Consider the following 27,782-nt stretch of genomic DNA (forward strand, 5'->3'; position numbering starts at 1 on the left):
CCTCCTTCACTGACGCTGCGCCTTCGCTGCCGGATGGAGGTAAATTTAAAAGGGATCTTGTTGGGGGGGGGGGAGAAGAGGGCGGGCAGTTGGGACATGGGAGAGGGCGAGGTAAGCATGGCGCGGCGGGGCGCCCCCCAGAGGATGGTGCCCTCCTGCCGTGCTTACCTTGCTTACCGTGTTGGCAAGGCCCTGATTCCAGCCTGCATGCACCCAGCTCACACTTTGCAGTTTCTTAGTGTGCACTGGCTGCCACGCCAGGGCCATCTATTTGCCAGCTCTAAACGGCACTGACTCAGTTACAATCTGTGTAACTTAGTTATTTATTGCTATTTATTAACTACCTTTACGAAGAGATTCACCCGAGGCAGTATACAGCAATTTGGATTTGCACGTGCATATTGCTACACACTATTCTATAAAGATGCATGTGCAAATGTATAGTATATAAATGAAAAGGGGGTGTGGCCATTGGAGGGGCATGGGTGGGTCAGAGACGTTCACTAAAGATGCGTGCAATATTAGAGAATTTGTGGGATCTGGTCCTAATTTACGCATGAGGATTTACACCAGGTTTCGGTTGGTGTAAATCCTTGCATCCAAAAGTTGGGTGCTGATCCCAGGGCTATGCACTATTTTACGCCATTTATAGAATAGCGCTTAGTGGGTATTTTTTACTGAATCTGGTTCATAATGTGATGACTAGATTCCTTAGAGAAGTGTTTTATGCTAGGTAAGGTTAAAGGTAAAAGAAGGATTGGAAAACCAGCGGCAAGATGGATTGATTCAATTGTATCAACTGTGAATATGCCATTGAGTAACCTACAGAGACAAAAAGAAGCTAGTTCACATTGGAGAAAGTCAGTTGATATGGTTGCCAGGAGTTGTCCTTGATTTGATGGCACTTGATCATCATCATCAAATCCACAGGATTTACGCTCACTGAGCAATCTTAGTCAGCCATCATATAAGTTATTAATCACAGCTGAAAGCCTGTGCAAGCAGATACGCCTTGAGTTTCTTCCTAAAGTTGGTCTCTGACTCTCGTTCACAAATCTTTTGGCAGTCTATTCTACTCAATTGGACCAGCAATAGAAAAGGATCCATTCTTAGTCTCAACAAAATGAGTCTCCTTAACTGATAAGATATGTAAACACTGACAGCCCTATGACCTCAAGCAGCACTGTGGCCTGTAAATTTTCAGGACTTGTTAAAATATTGGCACACCTGTCCATACAGTGCTCAGTGTATCAAGGCCAATACTTTGAACTTTATACTCCATCAAACAGGCAACCAATGTAATGAATGCAAGCAAGCAAGGAGTGGTACGATCATAACAAGTAATTCCAGTCAATAAACAGGTTGCAGCATTCTGTACACATTTTAATGTCTGCACTGAGTGGCTCAGTAATCCCAAAAAACACTGTTATAGTAAATATAAGTGCCTGTGATAATGATCTCAAATCCTCACCAGTAATAATAATCTAAAATCCCCAGGGGTCTGTCAGGAAACACCTAGCCACCCACCTGAGGTTACCCCATGGACACTTAGAGGGTCTATCCCCAGCATAGCTCAGATCTGCCTGTACCTGCCACTTGTGCTGTACACTAGCACCCTCCTCCCACTGACTGGGTCACAACCACCTCTGGGTGAGTCTTCCGTTCCTAAATTATCTCCAGTGATTTCTAGGTTAGTTCCACAGTTCCCAGAAAGCACTCACAGACCCAACACACAAACCACCAGGATTCTTTATCAGTCCAGACAAGTAAAGCGAACAAACAATTGTGTTTATTCTCAGAACTTGGAACAGAGGACATAAAATGTGCAAATAACAAACAGCAACAAGTAACTGAAAAATGGATCAATTAGAAAACTAACTAAACATTTGCATATTGGCTAAACAGTACCTGGGAAGATCAGGACATATAATTCACCGAGCCTCAGCTACGAGATCTCTCTTTCTTCCTGACTAAGACTGATCTCAAAACCAGTAAAGTCCAAATGAGATGAGCGCCTAGACCAATCAGAGCTCAGTCAACAAGATTTCAAGTATATATTGCTTCTTGCTTTCTGTTTCTGTCAAACTAAAGAAAAAAACAGTTCTCTGTAACAGCTTTTCAGCAAAGAAACACCACCTGCTGGCCAAATAGGAGAATTACACTTCAGAACATAATGCAGGAAAATATCCAATACATTTTACAGGCTTAAAATAGTTTCTTCACAGGGATATAAAAAAAGGTTTCAGTTCTGCAACAATCATAACTTAATGAATGGAGATGTCACCTCCTTTAGATAAAATTTATACAAAGGGATGAGTCAATTAGGATCCATAGATTGCAGACCTGAGAAGCCATAGATACCTGATAATATAACTAGCTTAATCAGTAGGGGACAGTAAAATGCACTAGATCTGTTTAACAGCATACTTTCTGTTTTAATGGTATTAAAGGCAAGTCTAGTATCCATTATCTGTAACTCAACTTATAAGTCTGGGGATACTCTTTTACCTGCAGATTTTACATTCATTATCAAAGGGAAAAATATCCCTATGAAAATAGCCTCATAAGTACATAAGTATTGCCATACTGGGACAGACCAAAGGTCCATCAAGCCCAGCATCCTGTTTCCAACAGTGGCCAATGCAGGTCACAAATACCTGGCAAGATCCCAAAAAAGTACAATACATTTTATGCTGCTTATCCCACAAATAAGCAGTAGATTTTCACCAAGTCCAATTTAATAATGGTCTATGGACGTTTCCTTTAAGAAGCTGTCCAAACCTTTTTTAAACTCTGCTAAGTTAACAGCCTTTACCACATTCTCTGGCAACAAATTCCAGAGTTTAATTACACGTTGAGTGAAGAAACATTTTCTCCAATTCGTTTTTAATTTACTATTTTGTAGCTTCATTGCATGCCCCTCTAGTCCTAGTATATTTGGAAAGCGTAAACAGACGCTTCACGTCTACCCATTCAACTCCACTCATTATTTTATAGACCTCTATCCTATCTCCCCTCAGCCGCCTTTTCTCCAAGCTGAAGAGCCCTAGCCATTTTAGACTTTCCTCATAGGGAAGTCGTCCCATCCCGTTTATCATTTTCGTCGCCTTCTCTGCACCTTTTTCTAATTCCACTATATCTTTTTTGAGATGCAGCAACCAGAATTGAACATAATATTCGAGGTGCGGTCACAACATGGAGCGATACAAAGGCATTATAACATCCTCATTTTTGTTTTACATTCCTTTCCTAATAATACCTAACATTCTATTTGCTTTCTTAGCCGCATTAGCACACTGAGCAGAATTTTTCATCGTATCATCAACGAAAGTACATGCAAAAATCTGTATCTGCTATTTCTGCAGATATTTTTTCCATGAACATTGGAAATCATATAACATAACCCAGGGCCCACCGTCAACTTTCTCCAGGGGGTTACACATAAGTATTTGTTTTTATCTCGGTAATCAGGGTCCGAGTGATAGAGGGAGGCAAAAGCCTCAAGGTTCTCAAGAGATGACTTTGTAAAAAATGTTTTCACATCACTCCAGTCCACCAACAATGTCACTCAACAATAGAATAAAACTTCAGCTGTTTGAAGAAATCTCTAATTTTAAAAGGGCATCAGGGCGTCATTTCCCTGGGAACTGCCTGGAGTACTGTTCCGCCTCCTCTCAGACTCCAGAGCAGCAGGGGTGTTCTGCTCTAGCCCTACCCTTCCAAGAAGCCCGCAAGAAAGAGGAGGGGAATGGGTGAGCCTGGAGCACAGTAGAGAGCAGTGCTCTTCTTCTAGGTGTGGCCTAGTGGTTAGTGCAGTGGACTTTGATCCTGGGGAACTGAGTTCAATTCCAACTACAGCTCCTTGTGACTCTGGGCAAGTCACTTAACCCTCCATTACCCCTGGTACAAAATAAGTACCTGAACATATGTAAACCGCTTTGAATGTAGTTGCAAAAACCTCAGAAAGGTGGTATATCAAGTCCCATTTCCCTTCCCTTCTGTTGCTCATGCCCTGACCTGCCTGGCCCCTCCACAGTTGCACAAATTAAGTCTTGAAATGCACCAAATTAAGAACCAGGTCAAGGTTGTCATCCTGCTCTGGGTACACTAGACTTCTTTTTGATATACACTCTCACCACAGAGTCTTTCTAGGACTTGGTTTAAACAGTTGTGTCAATGTCATCAACCTTCTACTCCAAAAATCCAATTTCATATATAAAATGAAAGGTACCAAGGAAAATTGCTTTAACTCCTCAAAATAGAAAATGATCAAAACTGTCAAGTTATGACCTTAATGTGTGCTTGGGATACACTTTGGCCCAGTCCCTCAATTTACAGTGTGGGCTTCTTAATTATTATTTATTTATTAGGATTTATTTACCGCCTTTTTGAAGTAATTCACTCAGTGGCATAGCCAGAAGGCAATTTTTGGGTGGGCCAACAGCTTGGATGGATGGGCACCATGCTCTGCTCTGCCCTGCCCTTCCCTGCCTCTCTCTCTCCACCACCCCTGCAAAAACAAAATGAAAAATGTGTCCGGGGCTGTAACCCTGCATGCTACCTTCGGTCCCTGCAGCATTCTTTTCTTCACCCGTCGCCGGCAGCGCTGCCATTCATTCACACTGGCAGCTCTGCTCCCCTTTGCCGCATCCATCTGGCCCTCTCTGACGCACTTCCTATTTACGTAGGGCCAGAAGGATGCTGCAGAGGGGAGCGGAGGTGCCTATATGAATGAATGGCAGTGCTGCCGGCAACGGGCAAAGAAAAGAATAATGCAGGGACCGGGGCAGCGCCAGCAGGGAGGACATGCGAGGGGATGTTGGGTGGGTGGGCCTGGAGGGAAAGTGACTGGGCCTGGGCCCATCCAGGCCCGCCCGTGGCTACGCCCCTGAATTCACTCAAGGCGGTGTACAGTAAGAATAGATCAAACATGAGCAATAGACAATTACAGCAGTAAAAATACTAAAAAAACAATACAAAGTATGGCATGGTATACTATTTACAATGTCAACACAATACTTAATAGAACATTATAGGTGATATCGAAGGGTAAAGCAAAGATGTAACATATAGAAGGGTAAGATAGTAGGAAGAGTTAGAAAGTAAGGTGATTGTTTTAAAGAAAGTTGCACATGAGGTCAGAGAAATGGTTAAATGTTATCTCAGCTAGAGTAGGAGTGGATAAACATGTCCTGCTGCAGTATGTGCAGCCTGAGTCCTCCTTGTATGTGTGAGTGAGACTAATGAGTTAGTTACTTCTTCCAGTAAAGGCTTGGTTGAAGAGCCAAGCTTTCGCCTGCTTCCTGAAGTAGAGATAGTCTTGTGTTAAGCGCAGCCTTTCAGTCTGTGCTGAGTTAGACCAAGGTACATCAAGGCCAGCATTCTGCCTCTGACAGTGGCTAGTCTGGGTCACAAGTACCCAGCAGATTCCAAAAAGAGATCTGTTTCTCACACTCCATTTCCAGGGATGAGTAAAGACTCTCAAGTTTTACCTGGCCAAATACATTTTTATGGACTTTTCCTCCAGAAACTTGATCCCACTCTGAATTCCACTGTGTTAGATTAGATCTGTCAATGAAAGTTAAGTTGTACTTATCAGATATAAAGATAGAGAGCTGGAAATCCTCTCCACAAACTCTTCCCCTCCCCCCCCCCCAATTGTTTAATGGTCAGGTTGCACATGCTTTCTATATACATGAAATAATAAAGATAATGCTTGCATTTCATAAGCATTCTTGATCCTGTGAACATAAATGCATTTCTGTGTTTGTTTATTTTAGTGTGTCGTCTTTAATTGCTCTGATGGGCTTGATTATCAAGCCATGGGCAAGTTTTTCAAGGGACTCGCACAGTCTGGAGCCTGGGCTTGCTTTGATGAGTTCAATAGAATTGAGGTAATTTTATGATTCACACAAATCATTTGAATTATTCAAAGAACATGTCAGAAGTTAACATTGAGGTAAGTTCTAAAATGTGAAAATATAAAAATGTAATTATTAAAATGTAAAAATAGTTCCATATATCCTAACATTTATGAAACTTGTGAACAAAAATGTTTAGCATACAGTCAAAAACTGTAACGTGCACATGCTGGTGAAGCAAAAAGATTTAGCATGTGCATGGTAAAAAGAGATGACCCCCATCCGCATGCTTTTTCTAATTTCATGAAAATGCGTTGACTAAATAGGTGAAAATCAAGAGGGAAATGTATTGTCTAAATAATATTAGCATGTTATTTTGTAATCAGACTAAACTGTGCATGTTCATGGCCTCCTCTTGACACCTCCTGCATGCTTTCGCTTCCAAATTGTATGCAAGTAAGCGTAGCACATGAGGTGACACAAAATAGTATTAAAGTTGGATATTTAAGGGTATATGATTCCATTTCAAATATATAAAATCTCGATTTAAAAAAAGTGGTGCGACTGGCAACAGATTTGCTAACCTTTTATTTCTGCATGATGATTGTTATGGGCTGAGATTGAGGAACAAATACCCCCCCCCCCCCCACCCCATTGATTTTCACTCCATCCCAACTCGCCCTGTCCCTCCTCACCCTGGTTTAGCCTCCCCAAGGAACTGAGTCACTGACTGCCTATGACAGAAAACGCTGTTGATTATCACCTCCTGTTGACAAAGATTTTGGGATCCTATAGTGGGAGGATAAGTAGTAATTCTGTGGGGGAGGGGAGAATTGGACAGGAAGCTAGAGTCCATATTTATTCATGGCAGGTGGGGTAATCAGAAAGAGAGGGCCAGAATCCTGAAATTATTTTTGTTAGGGGGATAAGACAGGGCTATAGTTCTGTTCTTTATTTTGGGGAGGGGGAGGGTTGGAGAGATTGAACATAGGTTCAGAGTTCTATATTTTACTAGTAAAAAAGGCCCGTTTCTGACACAAATGAAACGGGCGCTAGCAAGGTTTTCCTTGGAGTGTGTATGTTTAGAGAGAGAGTGTGTGTGAGAGTGACTGTGTGAGAGAGAGAGTGAATGTGCGTGTGTGTGACAGAGAGAGAGTGAGACTGGGTGCGAGTGTGTCTGTGAGAGAGAGAGTGTGTGTATGAGCATGAGAGTGTGTGCCAGGGCTCTCCCCTCCCTCCCAGTTCCAGGGTCGTCCCCCCCTCCCTCCCTCCCAGTTCCAGGGTTGTTGTCCCCCTCCCTCCCTCCGAGTTCCAGGGTCATCCCTTCCCTGCCTCTGAGGTCCAGGGTCATCTCCTCCCTACCTCCCTCCGAGTTTCAGGGTCCCCTCCCTCCCCTGCGTTATGCTTTCTCCCCTGCATTCATCCATATGCAGGCAACGTCCTCTGTGCCCTGCCCCCTCCATCCATCCATGTGCAGCATCTCTCCCCTGCCCCCTCCACCTCCCTCTGAGTTCCAGGCCCTCCCAGTTCCAGTGTCCCCCCTCCCTCTGTCCCTCCATCCCTCCCTCCCAGTTCCAGGGTCCCATGGAACTGGGAGGGGGAGACGGAGAACGTTGGAGGAGTGACATCAGCAGGTGGTTACAATCCCAGTGACACACATTGGAACGTTTGAGGAGAACGTTGGAGGAGTGATGTCAGCAGGTGGTTACGATCCCAGTGAGACACATTGGAATGTTGGAGGAGCAAATTATTATATTAGATTGGACTCTAGGGTAGGGCTTGAATACCCTTCAGAGGTGCCGTTGGTTGACTTGAGGGATGTATGTGGGAGGGAAATTTACTGGCCCCTAAAGGGACTGCTGGGTTAGGAGGGGCATTTGAAGAGATTCCTTTTGCTACCCAGCTTTTGTATTTTGGGCTAGATAGTACAGGGAATGTTAAGATTCATGGAGTTCATATATCAAAAGGCCTTTATTTCATTTACCATGGGCTTGTTACCATGTACATGCTGTATATATCATTAGTTAATTCATCACTTACTAATGAGAATTTTAGTACTCATGCTAACATTTTTTAGCTTGCTCTTCAGTAACTTGGCATCATAATGTGCTATTTATGGTATATATGCAATATATTTCTGTTTCTGCTTCGATGCAGTTTTTGCAATTAGTGGTATATCAAGTTCTTGTAAACAAAATAAATAAATAAAATGCTGCAGTAAAAATTACAATACGGTTCCAAAAAACAAAACCCTAACCTCGACTGCTTTTTTGTTAAGCTGCTTATTTTAGAAATGCTATTTGCATTTTAGACTTTCATAAACCTATATTTAGACGCTTATATTACATAAACATCTAAATTCTGAATTTGCAGAGCTGGAATATGATTGTCTAAAACTCTAAGATGTGTATTTGGAGGAGGAGGAGGGGGTGGGGTTCTTCTGTTTATATAAAACTATGGAATTCAAGTACTACAGCTCTCTCAGGTTCTTAATTTGCTTTCTGCTGTTTTGATATTGCATTGTATTTTCATTGAATAAATAGAACTTAAAAAAAAATAAAATGTGTATATGGCAAGAGACGGTGTGCTCTGGACTGAACTAGAGCAGGCCTAGAAAATAAACATATATTCTCCTTTTATTATTATTATTTGTTGCATTTGTATCCCACATTATCCCACCTCTTTTGCAGGCTCAATGTGGCTTACAATTCATCATGAATAGTGAGAATACATGAGAAAGTATACATTTAGTATAACAGAAGGATTATGGGTAACATGAATGGTAGAACATGATAGTACATTAGCGAGCAATCATAGTAAGAAATATTTAAGAATTGTATAAGAATTATTTTCAGAAGGGGAATGCATTTCTGTGTCCAAAAAGATTGATGCCGGGACTCAGACCTGCTTACACATGATATCTAGGTTTTAGGAAAGTGTTTATGTTAAGCACTGCTGTATTGGAGGGGTTAGGGGAGGTTGCCAGTGCATCTGCTATCCAGATAAGTATCAGTGACCAGGGCCAGCCACTGATTTTCACTGCACTATCTGGATACTGCCACTGGAAATCATTGCAGACCACACCAGCACTATCTGGATAGCACTGAGAGAGTGAGGGTATGGTGTGAAATTATCTAGTTAGCAGAGATAGTGCAACTATCTGGATAATTGTGCTAAATATTGCCATTATTCAGGTACTGGTGTGGTGTGCTGGAGCAGGCTCTCACAGGCTCTCGAGAGCCGTTTAAGTTTTTAAGAATTTTGGGAGCCGGTTCTCCATGGCTACTTTAACAAATGGATCCCAAAATGTGGGCTTGGGCCCTCCTGAATTCTCTTTTACTTTGCTGGCGAGAGAGAGCCCCCTGTTAACAATTTACCAGCACACCCTTGTGATTGATGGTCTATCCTGATATTCAGCACCAGTATCCAAATAGTGACTGGTGCTGAATATTCAGGATTATTTTAAAATGCCACAGCTAGCATTTACATGAAACCCTGACTGTGGGGTTTAAATATTGACCTGTATATTTCTAAATTGTATTTTATTTATTTATTGCATTTGTATCCCACATTGATTTACAGCTTGCTACTTGAAGAACACAATTTTGTGTAGACTAAATGATACAGATATACAGGAAGACTGAAAGAGAGAAAGGGAATGAAAGAAAAAGAACCAGAGGACCATTTTTAAAAAATAATCTCTTCTGATAGTTTCATTTCTTTGCACACATCCAGGTTGAAGTTTTGTCTGTAGTTGCACAGCAGATCCTGAGTATCCAGCAGGCCATTGCCCGAAAGCTAAAGACATTTCTCTTTGAAGGCACTGAGCTAACCCTTAATCCCACCTGCTGTGTCTTTATTACTATGAATCCTGGCTATGCAGGACGTGCAGAACTTCCAGACAATCTAAAGGTAAACAAATAATGGGGATATGGCCGTAATAATAACATTTAAGAGACAATTTGAGAAGACTCACATGCCATTTACACATACAAAAAGCATGTTTACATGTTTAAATTGGCATGCATGTTTAAATCATGGTTTTAGCAGGTTGTTCACAAAAATTGGGATCATAAGTTTACATAAGTATTGCCACACTGAAACAGACCAAAGGTCCATCAAGCCCAGCATCCTGTTTCCAACAGTGGCCAGTAATCCAGGTCACAAATACCTGGCAAGATCCTGAAAAAGTTCAATACATTTTATGCTGCTTATCCCAGAAATAAGCAGTGGATTTCCCCCAAGTCAGTTTAATAATGGTCTGTGGACTTTTCCTTTAGAAAGCCATCCAGACCTTTTTTAAACCCCACTAAGCTAACTGCCTTTACCACATTCTCTGGCAATGAATTCCAGAGTTTAATTACACGTTGAGTGGAGAAAAATTTTCTCCAATTCGTATTAAATGTACTACTTTGTAGCTTCATTGCATGCCCCCTAATCCTAGTAGTTTTGGAAGTAAACAAATGATTCACATCTGCCCGTTCCACTCATAATTTTATAGACCTCTATCATATCTCCCTTCAGCCTTCTTTTCTCTAAGCTGAAGAGCCCTAGTTTCTTTTGTCTCGTGCTATGTGGTGCTTTGTTCACTGTTATATCTTTATTAAGTGTTGACTTTGCCTTATTATTTTTATTGTTGTTGTTGTTCAGCAGTTTGCTGTTTGATCCTGAATAAAAAATGTTAAAATTTAAATTGTGGTTTTAGAAAAGGCGTTACTTATATGTATATGTTGACAGCATGCAGAGATTTGAAGAACCTGTGCTCCAGATGTGGTTTGGTTGGACCTTCACGGTGTACATGTATTTCACATTCTAGAATGATAATAGGCGTACGTACCAGAAAAATGTACCCATTGGCATTTATACCTGCTTTAAGTCATTCATAACTGTTGGCTAAGTTCCTGTTTGAACTTGGGGTTTGGAGGAGTACTTATGAAGAAAATTGTGCCTACCTCTGTGGTGTTGAAAGCCATCTTGAATTACCACAGATTAGAATTTTGGAGGCACATACAGTTGCGTAATCAGTTCCCTGTAAACTTACAGGTTTCCAAAATCCACCACTTAAAAATCACTGCTTAGGTAGTGCTATTTACATGTGCAAAGCCTTGTTGATGCCACTTTATTTATTTTTAAATGTTTAGCTGGCTAGATCTAGGATAATGTGGACGAGTAGCATAATGGTTAGAGCAGCAGGCTGAGAATCAGGAAAGTCTGCTTCAAATTCCACTGCAGCTCCTTCCATTGCCTCAGGTACAAACTTAGATTGTGAGCCCTCCAGGGACAGGAAAATACTTACTGTATCTGAATAACAGTCACCTTGATCTACAACTGAAAAAGGCATGGGCGCCATAATCCCTTCCCTTCCCTAATTTAGCTAACTAGTGCTGAAAATTTACACTAGCCAGTTAAGTTAGCTCCATTGACCTAACTATGCTTCTGGTATTGTTCAGAACTTATCTACAGAGTTAAAACAACTAGATTGCTTTGAAAATGACTCCACAGAGCTATATTAAAAACTGACTGTCGCCTCTTCTTTTTACTGAGTAAGATCCAAAGAGTGCATCAGGATCCTATAATAGCAACAGATGTCTCTTTTCTGCTTACTGGCATTAGAATATATTTCTTTTATTTCTAGGCTTTGTTCCGAACAGTTGCTATGATGGTTCCAGACTATGCCTTAATTGGTGAAATATCCCTTTATTCAATGGGATTTATTGACTCTAGAAGGTAACCATATACTGTTTTCCAGTTTGAGATGCTTTTAAAATTAATAGGGAGTAAACCTTTGCTGGAAAATAAATTATGTCTTTGGGTGTCATCATTTCAAAAATGATTTAAACATTGAAATAAAATAATGTAACTAAAAAGATATTTTAAAAATATTTTGCAAATCTTTCAATGACTACTCTGCCCTTTTACAGGCAAGTACAGGCATAAAATATGTGCCTTTCTGTTACTTTGACATAGGCACCCTTTTATAAATTTACTCCTCAAAAGTGTTTTACATGAATAGTTTATCAACAAAACTGTACCATAGTCCTCTCTCACGAAGATAAGACCAAACCTTTACGCCAACCATTCAATAATAATACCATTCAACAATAATACTATCAGTAAACCTACTGAACATTCTCAAATAAAATAACAACAGTCCTAGTCTGCTGGTCTACTACTTGACATTTCTAAAGCGCTACTAGGGTTACGCAGCGCTGTACAATTTAACATAGAAGGACAGTCCCTGCTCAAAGGAGCTTACAATCTAAAGGACAAATGTACAGTCAGTCAAATAGGGGCAGTCTAGATTTCCTGAAAGGTATAAAGGTTAGGTGCCGAAAGCAACATTGAAGAGGTGGGCTTTGAGCAAGGATTTGAAGATGGGTAAGGAGGGGGCTTGGTGTAAGGGCTCAGGAAGCCTATTCCAAGCATAGGGTGAGGCGAGGCAGAATGAGCGGAGCCTGGAGTTGGCGGTGGTGGAGAAGGGTACTGAGAGGAGGGATTTGTCCTGTGAGCGGAGGTTACGGGCGGGAACGTAAGGGGAAATGAGGGTAGAGAGGTAATGAGGGGCTGCAGACTGAGTGCATTTGTAGGTAAGAAGGAGAAGTTTGAACTGTATGCGGTATCTGATTGGAAGCCAGTGAAGTGACCTGAGAAGAGGGGTGATATGAGTATATTGGTTCAGGCGGAATATAAGACGTGCAGCAGAGTTCTGAACAGATTGAAGGGGAGATAGATGGCTAAGTGGGAGGCCAGTAAGGAGTAGGTTGCAGTAGTCAAGGCGAGAGGTAATGAGAGCGTGGACGAGAGTACGGGTGGTGTGCTCAGAGAGGAAAGGGCGAATTTTGTTGATGTTAAAGAGAAAGAAGCGACAGGTCTTAGCTATCTGCTGGATATGCGCAGAGAAGGAGAGGGAGGAGTCGAAGATGACTCCGAGGTTGCGGGCAGATGAAACGGGGAGGATGAGGGTGCCATCAACTGAGATAGAGAGTGGAGGAAGAGGAGAAGTGGGTTTTGGTGGAAAGACGATAAGCTTGGTCTTGGACATGTTCAGTTTCAGGTGGCGGTTGGACATCCATGCAGCAATGTCGGATAAGCAGGCCGATACCTTGGCCTGGGTCTCCGCGGTGATGTCTGGTGTGGAGAGATATAGCTGGGTGTCATCAGCATAAAGATGATACTGGAAACCATGAGATGAGATCAGTGAGCCCAGGGAAGAGGTGTAGATTGAAAAAAGAAGGGGTCCAAGGACAGATCCCTTGGGAACTCCAACAGAGAGCGGGATGGGGGTGGAGGAAGATCCATGAGAGTGTACTCTGAAGGTGCGGTAGGAGAGATAGGAGGAGAACCAGGAGAGGACAAAACCCTGGAACCCAAATGAGGACAGTGTGGCAAGAAGTAAATCATGATTGACAGTATCAAAAGCAGCGGATAGATCAAGGAGGATGAGGATGGAGTAGTGGCCTCTGGATTTGGTCTCTCCTGAAGGAGCTCCCAAAGGGGTGACCCCTTTGGGATGTCTACTTGGGAGCAATGCACCCCTGCAGTAGCCTGTAATTTTCAAAGGGTTTAGGCACCCAACTTTCAGAAGTATAGTTTATAGTTTATTTGCACTTACTATACCACCCACGCTAACCTGCAGATCTGGGTGGTTTACAGGCTAAAATTAGAAAAATTCAGAAAGAACTACAGTATTTGATAGGATCAGTGGCGTAGCCACAGGTGGGCCTGGGTGGGCCAAGGCCCATCCAGTTAGGGCTCAGGCCCACCCAACAGTAGCACACATTTAGCAGTAGGTGTTGAGGATCCCAAGCTCCGCCAGCTGAAGACTTCATCCTGATGGTAACAAAAATGCTGCTGTCTACGATACTGGCACCTGCGCATTCTCATTTTTCAGAACATGCCTGCTGCAGGCTGCCAAGGTGGAGAGAAGCATTGTCCCGCTAGCTGAGATATTTTTTGGTGGGGGGGGGGGGGGGGGGGAGAGAACACTTGGTGCCCACCCACTTCTTGCCTAGGCCCACTCAAAATATGCTGTCTGGCTACGCCCCTGGATAGGATAGACAGTATCACTCACTCAACAGTAGCACAATCAGTCACAAGGTGAAGGGTAAATAGAGGAAATAGGGGAAGGGGAGAGAGACAATACTTAGAGCAAGAACTGGGGAGAGGAGAGGATTTAAAAAGTGCAGTATGACAACACAACTCTTTATGTGATTAATTGAGAACCTGTTAAAAAAAAACAAGTTTTCAAAGCCTTTTTAAAGTTCTTAAAGGAAAGTTCAGATCATATCAGCAATGGAAGGGAGTTCCATTGGGCAGGAGCTGCAAAAAAGAATGTGTGATGGTGGTTGGATTTAAGTTGAGCTACTTTAGGATGAGGGAAGGACAAGACAATGGTCGTTTATCGAATGGAGAATGCATGCTGGGGAATTGTGAGAGCAGAGAGAGCGAGCCAGGAAGGCTGACTCAATGAGCTTTAAAAACGAGCATGAGAAGTTTGCATGAAATGTGTTTTTCTATTGGAAGCCAGTTTTTGAGGTAGAGGAGAAACATGATCAAACATTCAAACATGACATCTGAGTTTATTAGCCATGTTTTGTATCAATTGAAGCTTTTTCAGATTTGAGCAAGAGCATCCAAAGTAGACAATGTTACAGTAATCAAGCCAAGTTAGCAATAAAGACAGCACAAAAGAGTGAAATGTGTCTTGATCAAAATATCTGTGAATTGATGGAGTATGTAGATACTAGTTTTGCACAGGCTAGAAATTTGGACAGAAAAACTAAGATCTGAATCAAGGATAATTCCCAAATAACGAAATGACTCCAGTGGGCAAATAGGACTACCAAAGAGATTGAAAGGACTAATGGACTAACGCTGGGGACCTAATGATGGCAAGGATGATCTACCGTGAGATTACCACTAGAGGTTCAGGGGGTGCAATTTAAATAATAGAGCCGCTGGGACAATAGGAATCTCTCCTGACCCCACTAGACCTCCAGCAATAGGCAGTGGGTACCTAACGGACCGTTCTATTTTTTGTAATAAAGGATGTGGCTTGGGGCATGCCCCTTACAACTAACCCCACCACTGATTCCAGCAAGGGAAAGGGAGGCATTTGTAAAGAGCAGGCAGGCCCATTTAAGCTGCTTCTCAGGAGCATCAGACTGCATGCTTGTAGTCCGATGCGCTATGGGAAACTTAAGAACATCTCTGCAGGAATTGTTCACTTTCTAGGAATAACATAAGCTGCATTATTCATTTTGTATAATAATGAGCTGCTTTGAGTTCATTTGCTTGTGACACTGTTTATTTGATAACACGTGTTGGGATAGAATTTTTTGTGTTATCATGAAATAACTTATGCATAGTTAACACACGTTACTGGATTTTAATACACATTAATTACCCTTCAACACATATAGCATTTGTGACCCGATAAGCAAAAAGGTACTGAAAGTGGGGTAAGTGGCTTATTTATACCACAAAATAGAGGGATATCAACTGCGTAATCCTGCAAAATTTCAGCTTCGGGTTTGGACTAATTACATCTTAAAAAAATGAAAAATGTTTATCAATAAAAAGTAATTAACCCCAGAAATCACATACCCTTGCAGTTTTTAGGTTGTAGAACATGAAAAACATCAAAGTCTTGAAAAAAATTGCATAGTCCCTTTCTACTGACCCTATAGTACATAAAACTTTCAAAAATGAAAGCTATACTTCCAAACGTTTGCAGCTTTTATCACTGTTATTTGTAACCCCACTTTTGGTACCTTTTTGCTCAGCGGCTCACATATATGAATTGCAGTTCTAAGTTCTGCTGACCTACATTTAGATGCTTCGGGGTAATAATGTGCTTATTTTTAGGTGCCAAGAAGGTGCCTATAAAGAAAGTATGCACCTGCTTTTCATTATAAAATATTATCATAGCAGGGCAACCACTTACACGTGCCATAGAGTGTAAATGCTCATGTCTAGATTGCCAAGAAATGCAAGAAAGTTATAGCATTCTATAATCTATATGCGCAGTTGTGTGCCCCACCCATATTCTGTCCCTATGTACACCTACCTGCAAAATACACGCTGTTTCATTTAGGTGCCAGGCTATAGAATAGTGCATAGGCAGAACATTGGCAGTTACACATGCATGTGTACACATACAGTGGGGGAAATAAGTATTTGATCCCTTGCTGATTTTGTAAGTGTGCCCACTGACAAAGACATGAGCAGCCCATAATTGAAGGGTAGGTTATTGGTAACAGTGAGAGATAGCACATCACAAATTAAATCCGGAAAATCACATTGTGGAAAGTATATGAATTTATTTGCATTCTGCAGAGGGAAATAAGTATTTGATCCCTCTGGCAAACAAGACCTAATACTTGGTGGCAAAACCCTTGTTGGCAAGCACAGCGGTCAGACGTCTTCTGTAGTTGATGATGAGGTTTGCACACATGTCAGGAGGAATTTTGGTCCACTCCTCTTTGCAGATCATCTCTAAATCATTAAGAGTTCTGGGCTGTCGCTTGGCAACTCGCAGCTTCAGCTCCCTCCATAAGTTTTCAATGGGATTAAGGTCTGGTGACTGGCTAGGCCACTCCATGACCCTAATGTGCTTCTTCCTGAGCCACTCCTTTGTTGCCTTGGCTGTATGTTTTGGGTCATTGTCGTGCTGGAAGACCCAGCCACGACCCATTTTTAAGGCCCTGGCGGAGGGAAGGAGGTTGTCACTCAGAATTGTACGGTACATGGCCCCATCCATTCTCCCATTGATGCGGTGAAGTAGTCCTGTGCCCTTAGCAGAGAAACACCCCCAAAACATAACATTTCCACCTCCATGCTTGACAGTGGGGACGGTGTTCTTTGGGTCATAGGCAGCATTTCTCTTCCTCCAAACACGGCGAGTTGAGTTCATGCCAAAGAGCTCAATTTTTGTCTCATCTGACCACAGCACCTTCTCCCAATCACTCTCGGCATCATCCAGGTGGTCACTGGCAAACTTCAGACGGGCCGTCACATGTGCCTTCCGGAGCAGTGGGACCTTGCGGGCACTGCAGGATTGCAATCCGTTATGTCGTAATGTGTTACCAATGGTTTTCGTGGTGACAGTGGTCCCAGCTGCCTTGAGATCATTGACAAGTTCCCCCTTGTAGTTGTAGGCTGATTTCTAACCTTCCTCATGATCAAGGATACCCCACGAGGTGAGATTTTGCGTGGAGCCCCAGATCTTTGTCGATTGACAGTCATTTTGTACTTCTTCCATTTTCTTACTATGGCACCAACAGTTGTCTCCTTCTCGCCCAGCGTCTTACTGATGGTTTTGTAGCCCATTCCAGCCTTGTGCAGGTGTATGATCTTGTGCCTGACATCCTTAGACAGCTCCTTGCTCTTGGCCATTTTGTAGAGGTTAGAGTCTGACTGATTCACTGAGTCTGTGGACAGGTGTCTTTCATACAGGTGACCATTGCTGACAGCTGTCTGTCATGCAGGTAACGAGTTGATTTGGAGCATCTACCTGGTCTGTAGGGGCCAGATCTCTTACTGGCTGGTGGGGGATCAAATACTTATTTCCCTCTGCAGAATGCAAATAAATTCATATACTTTCCACAATGTGATTTTCCGGATTTAATTTGTGATGTGCTATCTCTCACTGTTACCAATAACCTACCCTTCAATTATGGGCTGCTCATGTCTTTGTCAGTGGGCACACTTACAAAATCAGCAAGGGATCAAATACTTATTTCCCCCACTGTACATCCTGGATTAATGCGTGTTCGTGGTACTTGAAAAAATGTTCATTGTGTTTAGAAACCTAAGTGAAATGCTACACCTATATTAAAAAATGAGACCACAAGATTTTAACATACTTTAAAAGATTGACTGAGTTTGTGGCTGAAATCTTGTCATCTGTATGTGCTCGAATCTTCTGGCTAAGTTTAGTTAGAACTAGGCAAGAAACAGGATAAGCAGCGAATAACCTTGAAGTCTTGGGTTATTATGAAACGAGAAACAGAGACTGATGGAATGTGTTAAGATAAGAACCCCCTTTCCTTTCTTTTCTCCTCTCCTCCTTTCTTCCATAAATATGCCACTCTGGACAATACTGTAAATGCTGGTACTTTAGGGTCTATTTGCGTATGTTTATAACATCAGCTCTAGTATCTTGCTGAAGTTCATAGTTTGCCTTACTCAGGCTAGCACTGCTTTTGTTAGACAGAAAGAGCATGAATATTCATTATCGCCGAAAATCAGAAACGACCGAGTCTAGGGATGACCATCTCTAAGGACGACCTAAATTTCAAGATTTGGACGTCCATGACCATATTATCGAAACGAAAGATGGACGTCCATCTTGTTTCGATAATACGGGTTTCCCCGCCCCTGCATCGGGACGTTTTGCGAGGCCGTCCTCATCAAAACGTGAACATCCCTTTCGATTATGCCCCTCCACACCATACTTTGTATTGTTATTTGAATATTTTGTATTGTTGTAACTGTCTATTGCTCATGTTTGATCTGTTCTTACTGTACACTGCCTTGAGTGAATTCCTTCAAAAAGGCAGTAAATAAATAAATTTAACGGTAGCAATATCATTTTATGGACATTATAAAAGTCTGATGGAAGAAATTACTGTTTAGCAACTCTAAGGGGTCCTTTTACTAAGGTGCAGTGAAAAATGGCCTGCACTGTTGTAGATGCATGTATTGGACGCGCACAGGTCCATTTTTCAATTCTCCTGCAAAAAAGGCCTTTTGGGGGGGGGGGGGCGAAAATGGACGTGCGGCAAAATAAAAATTGTCGCACGTCCATTTGGGCCTTAGACCTTACCGCCACCCACTGACTTAGCGGTAAAGTCTTACGCTGTAACCGGGAGGTAGTTCCAAATTGACGTGCGTTGGACGTACATAGGCGCCTACGCACCATAGTAAAAGGGCCCCTCAATGCTTCTAGCCACATACCCCCCAGTCAGCTTTTTCTGTCAGGGGATTCTGTCTGTCTGCATTGGAGCAAATATAGCCACATCTAAATCACAAAATAGTCAGAGAGGTGTAATCTTTGTTTGATAAATGAACCAAGTATGTAAACATATATTCAACTTTTATATTTTTCAACTTTATATCAGTCTTGCTCAGAAAATTGTTGCAACCTACCGCCTTTGCTCTGAGCAGTTATCATCGCAGCATCACTATGACTATGGCATGCGGGCAGTAAAGTCTGTTCTGACAGCAGCAGGAAACCTAAAGCTAAGGTATCCAGAAGAAGATGAAAGTGTATTGCTGCTACGAGCCCTGCTGGATGTTAACTTGGCTAAATTCCTAGCACAGGACGTACCTCTGTTTCAGGTAAGTGAAGCTGTCTTCTGGCTGGCAGTGCTAAATTAATTTTCTGTTTGTGTTTTTAAAAAAATGTATTTATTCTGTTGGACAGTATGTGAATTTTCATAACATCTGTGGTAGCATAGGTGGCGGCCAGGCATGGAGCCGTCACAAATACAGGCAACGGACAAGTTAAAAGTAGAAGAAAGGTTTGTATTCTTTCTCATGCAGTTGAACTCACTACACAAAGTAAGCCTGCCTTCTCTCTTAGGCAGGCAAGTCAGTTAATATAAGTAATCCTTCACTAACAGGTCTGACAGTCAAGCACATAATGTGACCCTTTTACTAATACTTAGCCCACGCTAACAGACATTGACATGGACTAAGTGCCACATGGCCCATAGATTTAGAATGCAATGTGCAGCATTTAGCACAAGCTAAGCGTTAGTAAAAGGCCGCAATGTGTTCTAGTAGTCTCTGCCCCATGCAGTGGCGTTCCTAGGGGGGCTGACACCCGGGGTGGATCGCTGATGCGCCCCGCCCCCTGGGTGCAGTGCCCCCCCGGTGCAGCACGACCCCGCCCCCGGCGAAAGGACATCTCCCACCCCGGTGAAAGAACCCCCCCGGGTGCACGCCGCTGGGGGGAGGGGGTGCCGTGCGCCGGTCAGCTTCGTTCGTTTCCATGCTCCCTCTGCCCCGGAACAGGCTACTTCCTGTTCCGGGGCAGAGGGAGCATGGAAACGAACGAAGCTGAGCAGAGCGCGGCACCCCCCCCAGTGGCGTGCACCCGAGGCGGACCGCCCCCACCGCCCCCCCCTTGGTACGCCACTGGCCCCATGGACATAAAAGACTCTCCTACCTTGTAGGCTGTAGTTCAGACTCCTTCTCAGAAATTCCCCAGCCACAGTTGACCAGGGTTGGAAGCTTCCCTCAGCTATTGCTGTTGGGGAGCAATGAATTTCTGTAGCCACCGCTAACAGGGCATAGGAATCTTCTCTCAACTCTTTCCAGGACCTTTCTGTTCTGTTCCCACTCTAAGGCTTTAATTTTCTCTAATTAGGCCCTACCCTTCTAGCTAAGCCAACTAGCTCTACTCTGTTAAAGTGACCCAGTGAGGGAGTGCAGGTAAGGAAACCCAGGCCTATTCTAGGCACTCCATCACAATGTCCATGAAACAAACAAACATGTAATGTAATGCATTAATAAAGTGATATTTTAAATATAAATGTGTTAGAGGATCATTGGATTATGTATAGAGGAACACTGATATTTATGCACAAACTTCCAATGCAGTTAAGTCGATTAATGCTGTCACACTAGCTATATCTGGCTAAAATGAATATGCATTACTTTATCAGGATGGGCATTTGTGGACGAATAGTAAAAACGTCAGTTACAGGCATTTGTGGTTGTACGCTTGTAAGTGAACTGAATGACCAAGGAAGCATTTCTCCTCAGTCTTCTCTATCCGCTGGCCAGACAAGTTGTGTGCTTAGCCCTTCCTCTGTATGTGCAACCAAATTTAGAAACAAAAGGACAAGGAAATGAAAAGAACAACTTTACATTAAAAGGAACAATGTATCCAATTAAATGGACCCTGCTGCAAAAGGTGCTGACCCAATGGGCCTCGCTGAGGTATCGATGGGCTGTTCAGAAAACAGTATGAAACACCTGTCTAACCCAATGGGATCCAACTGAGTGCGGGTCTGGACACCAGATCCATTCATGAAGTGGCAAAGCTCCACAAAAAGAAAAAAAAATAGCGCAGAAAACCTGAAACTGCTGCAGTACCCAACCAAAATTTCCAACAACCCTGTTCTGCTAGAGCTGATAGTCCTTACCTTCAGCCAGCCACACAGTCAGTGGCTTGTTCTGCAGTAATCTCGAATCGGGAAAGCCCCAGCCAAAACTGCCCAGAAGACCAGAGGAGAGTCTACAGCAGTGCAACAGGCTTTCTACTTCCACAATATGCGCTCTGCAAACCCTAGATTTCCTCAACAACAAGGAAAAATCCACTTTAATTCTGATGCAGACTCTGAAGTTCATGGGGCATGCTGCAACACTTTGCAAGCCAGGGCTACTTGCTGTAACAATGGATTTTTAAAAATTCAGCATCCGAGTGGCAAAGTAACCACTGCTCACTCTGTTCCAGCCAAATACATCCTCAAGGAAAATACTACTATAGTATCTCTTTCAGCTTTTGAACTCTGCATTCAAAGCCTATTATGCTAGAATCCATCTTACTGCTTTCACAGCGTACATGACCAAGCTTATGGGAAGCCCTTATCTACCCATCCATTAGTAATTCAGTTTTTGAAGCAACTGATAAGCGTTTGGAAGATTCTTCAAAGGCTTGACTCGATGGTGGAGAAATCTACTCAAGAGGTGGCCTGCCTTGTGAGTAAAGTTGACTCTCTCTCTCACTTTCTCTGGAGATGCTTAGGAAGGATTCTGCTAAACAAGTTAAACAAGTTCAAAGAGATTAAGGAGACCATGATTTGTGTGTTAAAAGACAAAATATTGATTCACCGTCAGATTGAACAATTAGAGAATTTTAATACAAGGCTTAATTTTCATGTGTTTTAAACTTTCCCGGGGCCCTGGGTTTATCTCCTCTGGAACTTTTCAAGAAATGTTTGGTTGAAAATTTGAAGTTACCCCAGGAAGCTATTTCTCCCTTTGATAGGATTCACTATTTGCCCAATGCCCTTAATAACACGGAGGAGATGACAGAGAGCCAAATTCAATTGTTATTAAGGAAAGAGAACAATAGTAATTTGTCTGCTATATTGGAAGATTCCTTCTCTGAGATATCTGAAGGATCAACTTTATTAGTCTCTTTCATCTTTGAGCAGCATTTAAATGTGATGATGAGACTATGGGGCTCATTTTGAAAGCATGTAGACTTACAAAGTTCCATAGGTTACTATTGAACTTTTTAAGACCTAAGTGCTTTGAAAATATGCCTCAGTATTTTCAGAATCAACATTCTTAATTTTGTGGACAAAGGATTTGTATATATCCAGACATTGCAATATCAAAATATATTTCACTATTGTCCATGAAGAATACCTGCTACAAGTAAATAACTCCACTTTATTGTTGTGTAATGTGCGTTATATAATGCAGGCCCCATTGTTGTCAAGGAGGCCTATTTACTAATAAATAGCAGTAACTCACTTATTTATTTATTTACTTGTAGCATTTGTATCCCACATTTTCCCAACAATTTGCAGGCTCAATGTGGCTTACATTTGCCGTAATGGCGGTTGCCATTTCCGGGTAACAGAATTACAAATGGTAATGTGTTAAGTTGCATACATACATGGTAACATACATGTAACATAACATACATGAACAGATCATGGCATAGATATATATCATGTGCATATATATGTTAAGGAAGAATAAATTATGGTAATACATGAAAGTTCCTGAGTAAGAAATTGGAAGAATAAATTATAGTAATACACGAACGTTCCTGAGTACGAAATTGGGTTGTATCATTCTTTAGGTCATCGGCTATGGAGAGACCATATTCGACATAGAGATTGAAGTGGTTATGCTTATTCATTAGTGGTAAGGAGGTTGATCAGTCAAGTGATAAGATTTCAATTATGTCTATGTCGTGTAAAGTCTTATTTTTTGGTGTTTAAGATGGGTGTTTATGGTATGCCTTCTTGAACAGATCTGTTTTCAGTAGCCTTCGGAAGATAGTTAGGTCTTGCGCTATTTTTATGGCCTTTGGTAGTGCGTTCCATATATTAACATAGGTTAGTCAATCTAGCCCTCATATTCTTGGAATAAGAACAAAATTAAGAAACATATTAAATACTGTATTATTGCAGAGATATTAATGTCTGCAATCTCTGAATAAGTAATGCATTTCTCCACTCGTAAAATGTTTTCCTTCCTGTCTCTAATAGGGTATCATATCTGATCTGTTTCCTGGAGTGGTTCTTCCGAAACCAGACTATGAGATCTTTATCCAGGCACTTGATAAAAATATTGAGAAGATGAAACTTCAATCTGTTCCTTGGTTTGTTGGAAAAATAATACAGGTGATAATTTTGTACAGCACTCATATGAATGAAGGCCATTCACTTAATTTACTTTCTGTTTCTGGTTTAGTCTGTTATTAAATTCTATTTTTTATCTGGCAGACACTACCAGGTTAAAGTATAATGGTAATGTTTTAACTTAAATTCATAGATTTAATATTTCTGTTCCCATATTGCAAGTGCTTTATACTTATAATCATTATGATTCTCCTTAAGTCTATTAAAATATATTAATTCTGTACCATTTCTATTGTGGGTTTAGATTTATGAAATGATGCTGGTGCGTCATGGCTTCATGATTGTTGGAGATCCGTTGGGTGGAAAGACGTGTGCTTATAAAGTACTGGCTGGAGCACTTTCTGATTTATATGAAGGTATAATAAACATAATATCAAATACCAGAAAAGAGAGAAATATGTTTCAGACAGCTGTCGCCCCCCGCCGCCGTTGTGGACTACCTGTGCTGACGGGGGACCTAAACCCCCGACAGCCGAAGTGCTGTTGTGCCCTTCGCGTTGTTCATCTTTTCTGCAAGTTTCTCTGCGTGCGTCTTCAGAACCTTTTTCCATTCTTTGAAGGATGCTGTTTTGGCTCTAATAGCCTCTTTTACTTCTTTCCACCTTGTTAACATGTGGAATACATCTGGTCTGTGCTTCCACGATGGTATTTTTAAACAACATCCACACTTGATTTAAAGTCCTAACCTTTGCGGCCCACCCTTTCAGATTCCTTTTAACAATTTTCCCCATTTTGTCTTTTGGACTTAATCCGGTTCTGGCTCTGAACTTGCCCTCCATTGGTCCTACTCCTTTGTGGTATAGGTAAAAGGATCAGTGTGGGTGCTTTTTCTTGCAGAGTGGCAGGGTAATTTGCAACCAAAGATTTTACGCAGGTAATTGCTTTGTAATTAAGATGAAAGTCTTTGAAAATTGCCCTCTGAAGATTACAAAGGTGACAAGGTATTTATATTTTGATACAATAGAAAAATATGCAAATTATATATGACACCTTTTGGTCCCCCTTATCAAATCAGTTCTAAGAACATCAGTGTCCAGTATAGCTTTTTCTGGCTACTGTGGTATTTTCTTTTCGTGACCCAGAAGATGGAAGCTTAGCAGTTTGTAGAGTCACATTGGCCATGTCTTGATGTGTTTTTCTTTTGTACAGTGTTCACCTGTTCCATCAATCTACACAAAGATAACTTCTAATATAAATTCCATCTGGTACAGATTTAGAAAAAGGCAAATCAACATGACCATATTGGGAGAACTTACTGCTACCAGTTGAACGAGAAATTTTAAGTTGTGGCTTTCATTAACCTAACCATTGATGTCAAAGCATTATAACGTGGTGGTTGGCTGTGCATTCCAGTCTGTGCACAACATCAAGAATTCTAGACTCAATGATCATTCTTCACTAAAAATGGCAGGAATGCTACTTCCTGATTGGTTTTACTGTGCGCCATCAGTGTTATGGTTCAAGTGGAACATGGGATATGAATGGTCAGTACTGATAATTCTTGAGGGATCACAACTCCCAAATGATAATAAGCCCTTTTACGTCTGCCAAACACGTAATTCTAGATACTGGGTACTTTATAGTATTCTATTACTGCACTAGGTGCTACTGGCTGGTTTAGGCTAGTAACAAACTTCTCATGACAAGATGCCCTTTCTGTGGCATTCCAAACTGACAATAATATAAATCAGAGCATTTTAATAGTTGACAGTAATAGTAACATCACATGAGGGATCACAACTCCCAAATGATAATAAGCCCTTTTACGTCTGCCAAACACGTAATTCTAGATACTGGGTACTTTATAGTATTCTATTACTGCACTAGGTGCTACTGGCTGGTTTAGGCTAGTAACAAACTTCTCATGACAAGATGCCCTTTCTGTGGCATTCCAAACTGACAATAATATAAATCAGAGCATTTTAATAGTTGACAGTAATAGTAACATTACTTGTAGGCGGTCTCAGAAACTTGTTCACTAAGGGGCCCTTTTACGAAGTGGCGGTAAGCCCAACGCAGGCTTACCGCACACTATTCCAGGACTACCGCCGGCCCAACGCAGCCACCGGTGATAGTTCCAGGTCGAGTGCGTGCCATTTCCAGGGAAAAAAATTTAAAACCCCGGAAATGGTTAGCACGGTGGTGCACGCTGCCCAGTTACCGCAGGAGCCCTTACCACCACCTCAGTGGGTGGCAGTAAGTTCTCCCCACCGCATAGCCATGCAGTAAGAGTTATTTTACCACATGGCCATTTTTTTTGGGGGGGTGGGGCTTTTTACCCACTGTGTCACATGGTAAAAACTGCTGCCATAGGCCCCTTTTTCCCGCAGCTTGCCTCAATATTTGGTTGTTGCAAAACATGGGTTATGAGATATCTTAATAGAATAGACTAATTTTGTACTGTATGTGTCTTGTTTTGTTCCAGCATTTTTGATTTTGTTTTCCACTTTTTGCTGGGTTTTTCCTAGTTTGGTATTGTGTCTACATAGAATAATGAAATGAACTGGTCCTCGCTTCTGTTTATTCTGCTTTCCTAAGGAATGAATTTGAAAGCTTTCTTAATGCATCACAGGAAATGTAGCTGCTGATTTAAAAATTCATTTTGATTATCCTTGATATTCTGTGTGTTATTTTTTTCTTTATATGTAGCAAACTTAATGGAAGAATATGCTGTAGAGTTCAGAATTATTAATCCCAAAGCTATTACTATGGGTCAGTTATATGGGTGCTTTGATCCTGTCAGTCATGAGTGGACTGATGGAGTCCTTGCAACTACCTTCAGAGAACAAGCGTCTTCAGCTACAGAAGACAGAAAATGGATTATATTTGATGGACCTGTGGATGCAGTTTGGATAGAAAATATGAATACAGTGCTTGATGATAATAAAAAGGTAACATTTGTCAGTTCAATGAGTAATTTTATAATCTACATTAGTGAAAATATGGGCATACTTTTAACTGTATGAATTCTGCCAAATTTTCTGTGTTGGATGAAGAAGAGCTGTTTTTAGGATGATGGTAGTTCCAGTACTTTTACACCATTTGATTCTTTAAAAAAAAAAAATTTTTATTAGCAAGAGAAAGACACAACTTTAACACGATACAAACATCTTAAGCAAAGAAATTGCTATCGTGACATAAAATACCATAAATGCTAACATGGAGTGATGCAGCCCATTTTCATGACCCTGTGGGGTATTGGTCTATAGTTTTGTTCACGAGTGTTGTAGTTCATTTAGAAATAGAATCAGGGCTTTTTTTGAGGGGGTAATTGGGGGTACTGAGTACCGGCACCTTTTCAATTGTCTGCTAAAATTGACCCATGGTCTTCATATTTTAATGAAAGAGCTCAGGCTCCACGCACAAATTCTGCCTGGTCATAGATTCTGTGACTGGTTGCAGGGGACTGGTTAGGATGGGTCCCTCAGTGATCACCCCACCCCTGAAGGGTGGCCTGGCATTTGAGTACCGGCATCTTTTTCACCAGAAAAATTGCACTGACAACATGAATTGAGGTCAAAGGGGGAGGGGGCCGACTCAGGAAAAATGTCAGGAAGTATTTTTTTCACTGAGAGGGTGGTAGATACCTGGAATGCCCTCCCGTGGGAGGTGGTTGAGATTAAAACAGCAATGGAATTAAAAAATGCGTGGAATAAACACAAAGAAATCCTGTTTAGAAGGAATGGATCCAAGGAAGCTTAGTGGAGATTAGGTGGCAACACCAGTAATTGGGAAGGAAACCCAGTGCTGGCCAGACTTCTACGGTCTGTGCCTTGATCGTTGCTGAATAGATGTGGATGAGTTGTAGTGCAGCTTTTCAGGGGCTTCGATGACAACTTCTGAAGTTTTAGAACAAGGACCGTGCCGGGCAGAGTTTTACGGTCTATGGCCTGAAAATGGCAAGAACAAATCAAGGTCAGGTATACATATGAAGTATCATATCATACCTTATGTAGTGAGTTTATCTTGTTGGGCAGTCTGGATGGACCATACAGGTCTTTATCTGACGTCATCTACTGTGTTACTATGTATGTTACTGTGTAAGAAACCATATTAATACTGTTCTTTGTGATTGTGTTTCTTTTGCTTTGGCTTTTGTGGATTTTGGATGCCTTTTTGTTGTTTGACTATATCCTAAATCTTTACTTAAAGCTCATTTCTATTCTCTGACATTCCTTCTACCTAATTTAATTAATTGTTCAGTATTTCACTCACTCTGCTGCTCCCCAGTATCTCTCCACACTCGTCCTTCCCTACACCCCTTCCCGTGCACTCCGCTCCATGGATAAATCCTTCTTATCTGTTCCCTTCTCCACTACTGCAAACTCCAGACTTCGCTCCTTCTGTCTCGCTGCACCCTACGCCTGGAATAAACTTCCTGAGCCCCTACGTCTTGCCCCATCCTTGGCCACCTTTAAATCTAGACTGAAAGCCCACCTCTTTAACATTGCTTTGACTCGTAACCACTTGTAACCACTCGCCTCCACCTACCCTCCTCTCTTCCTTCCCGTTCACATTAATTGAT

At 41.8% G+C, this 27,782-nt stretch overlaps 1 protein-coding gene across 1 annotated transcript in view; it reads left to right on the forward strand.

Moving 5' to 3' along the window:
* The window catches only part of DNAH3 (dynein axonemal heavy chain 3), a 232,988-nt gene that overhangs the window by 111,975 nt on the left and 93,231 nt on the right, over positions 1-27,782 (forward strand). The window contains exons 30-36 of the mRNA XM_030212342.1: positions 5,781-5,894; positions 9,597-9,773; positions 11,497-11,588; positions 18,986-19,205; positions 23,105-23,239; positions 23,502-23,613; positions 25,907-26,148. Of these exons, the coding sequence (XP_030068202.1) occupies positions 5,781-5,894; positions 9,597-9,773; positions 11,497-11,588; positions 18,986-19,205; positions 23,105-23,239; positions 23,502-23,613; positions 25,907-26,148 (1,092 nt within the window). The remainder of the gene's footprint in view (positions 1-5,780; positions 5,895-9,596; positions 9,774-11,496; positions 11,589-18,985; positions 19,206-23,104; positions 23,240-23,501; positions 23,614-25,906; positions 26,149-27,782) is intronic.

This window comes from Microcaecilia unicolor, chromosome 8 (assembly GCF_901765095.1).
Source record: "Microcaecilia unicolor chromosome 8, aMicUni1.1, whole genome shotgun sequence".
In the NCBI taxonomy this organism is placed as follows: Eukaryota; Metazoa; Chordata; class Amphibia; order Gymnophiona; family Siphonopidae; genus Microcaecilia; species Microcaecilia unicolor.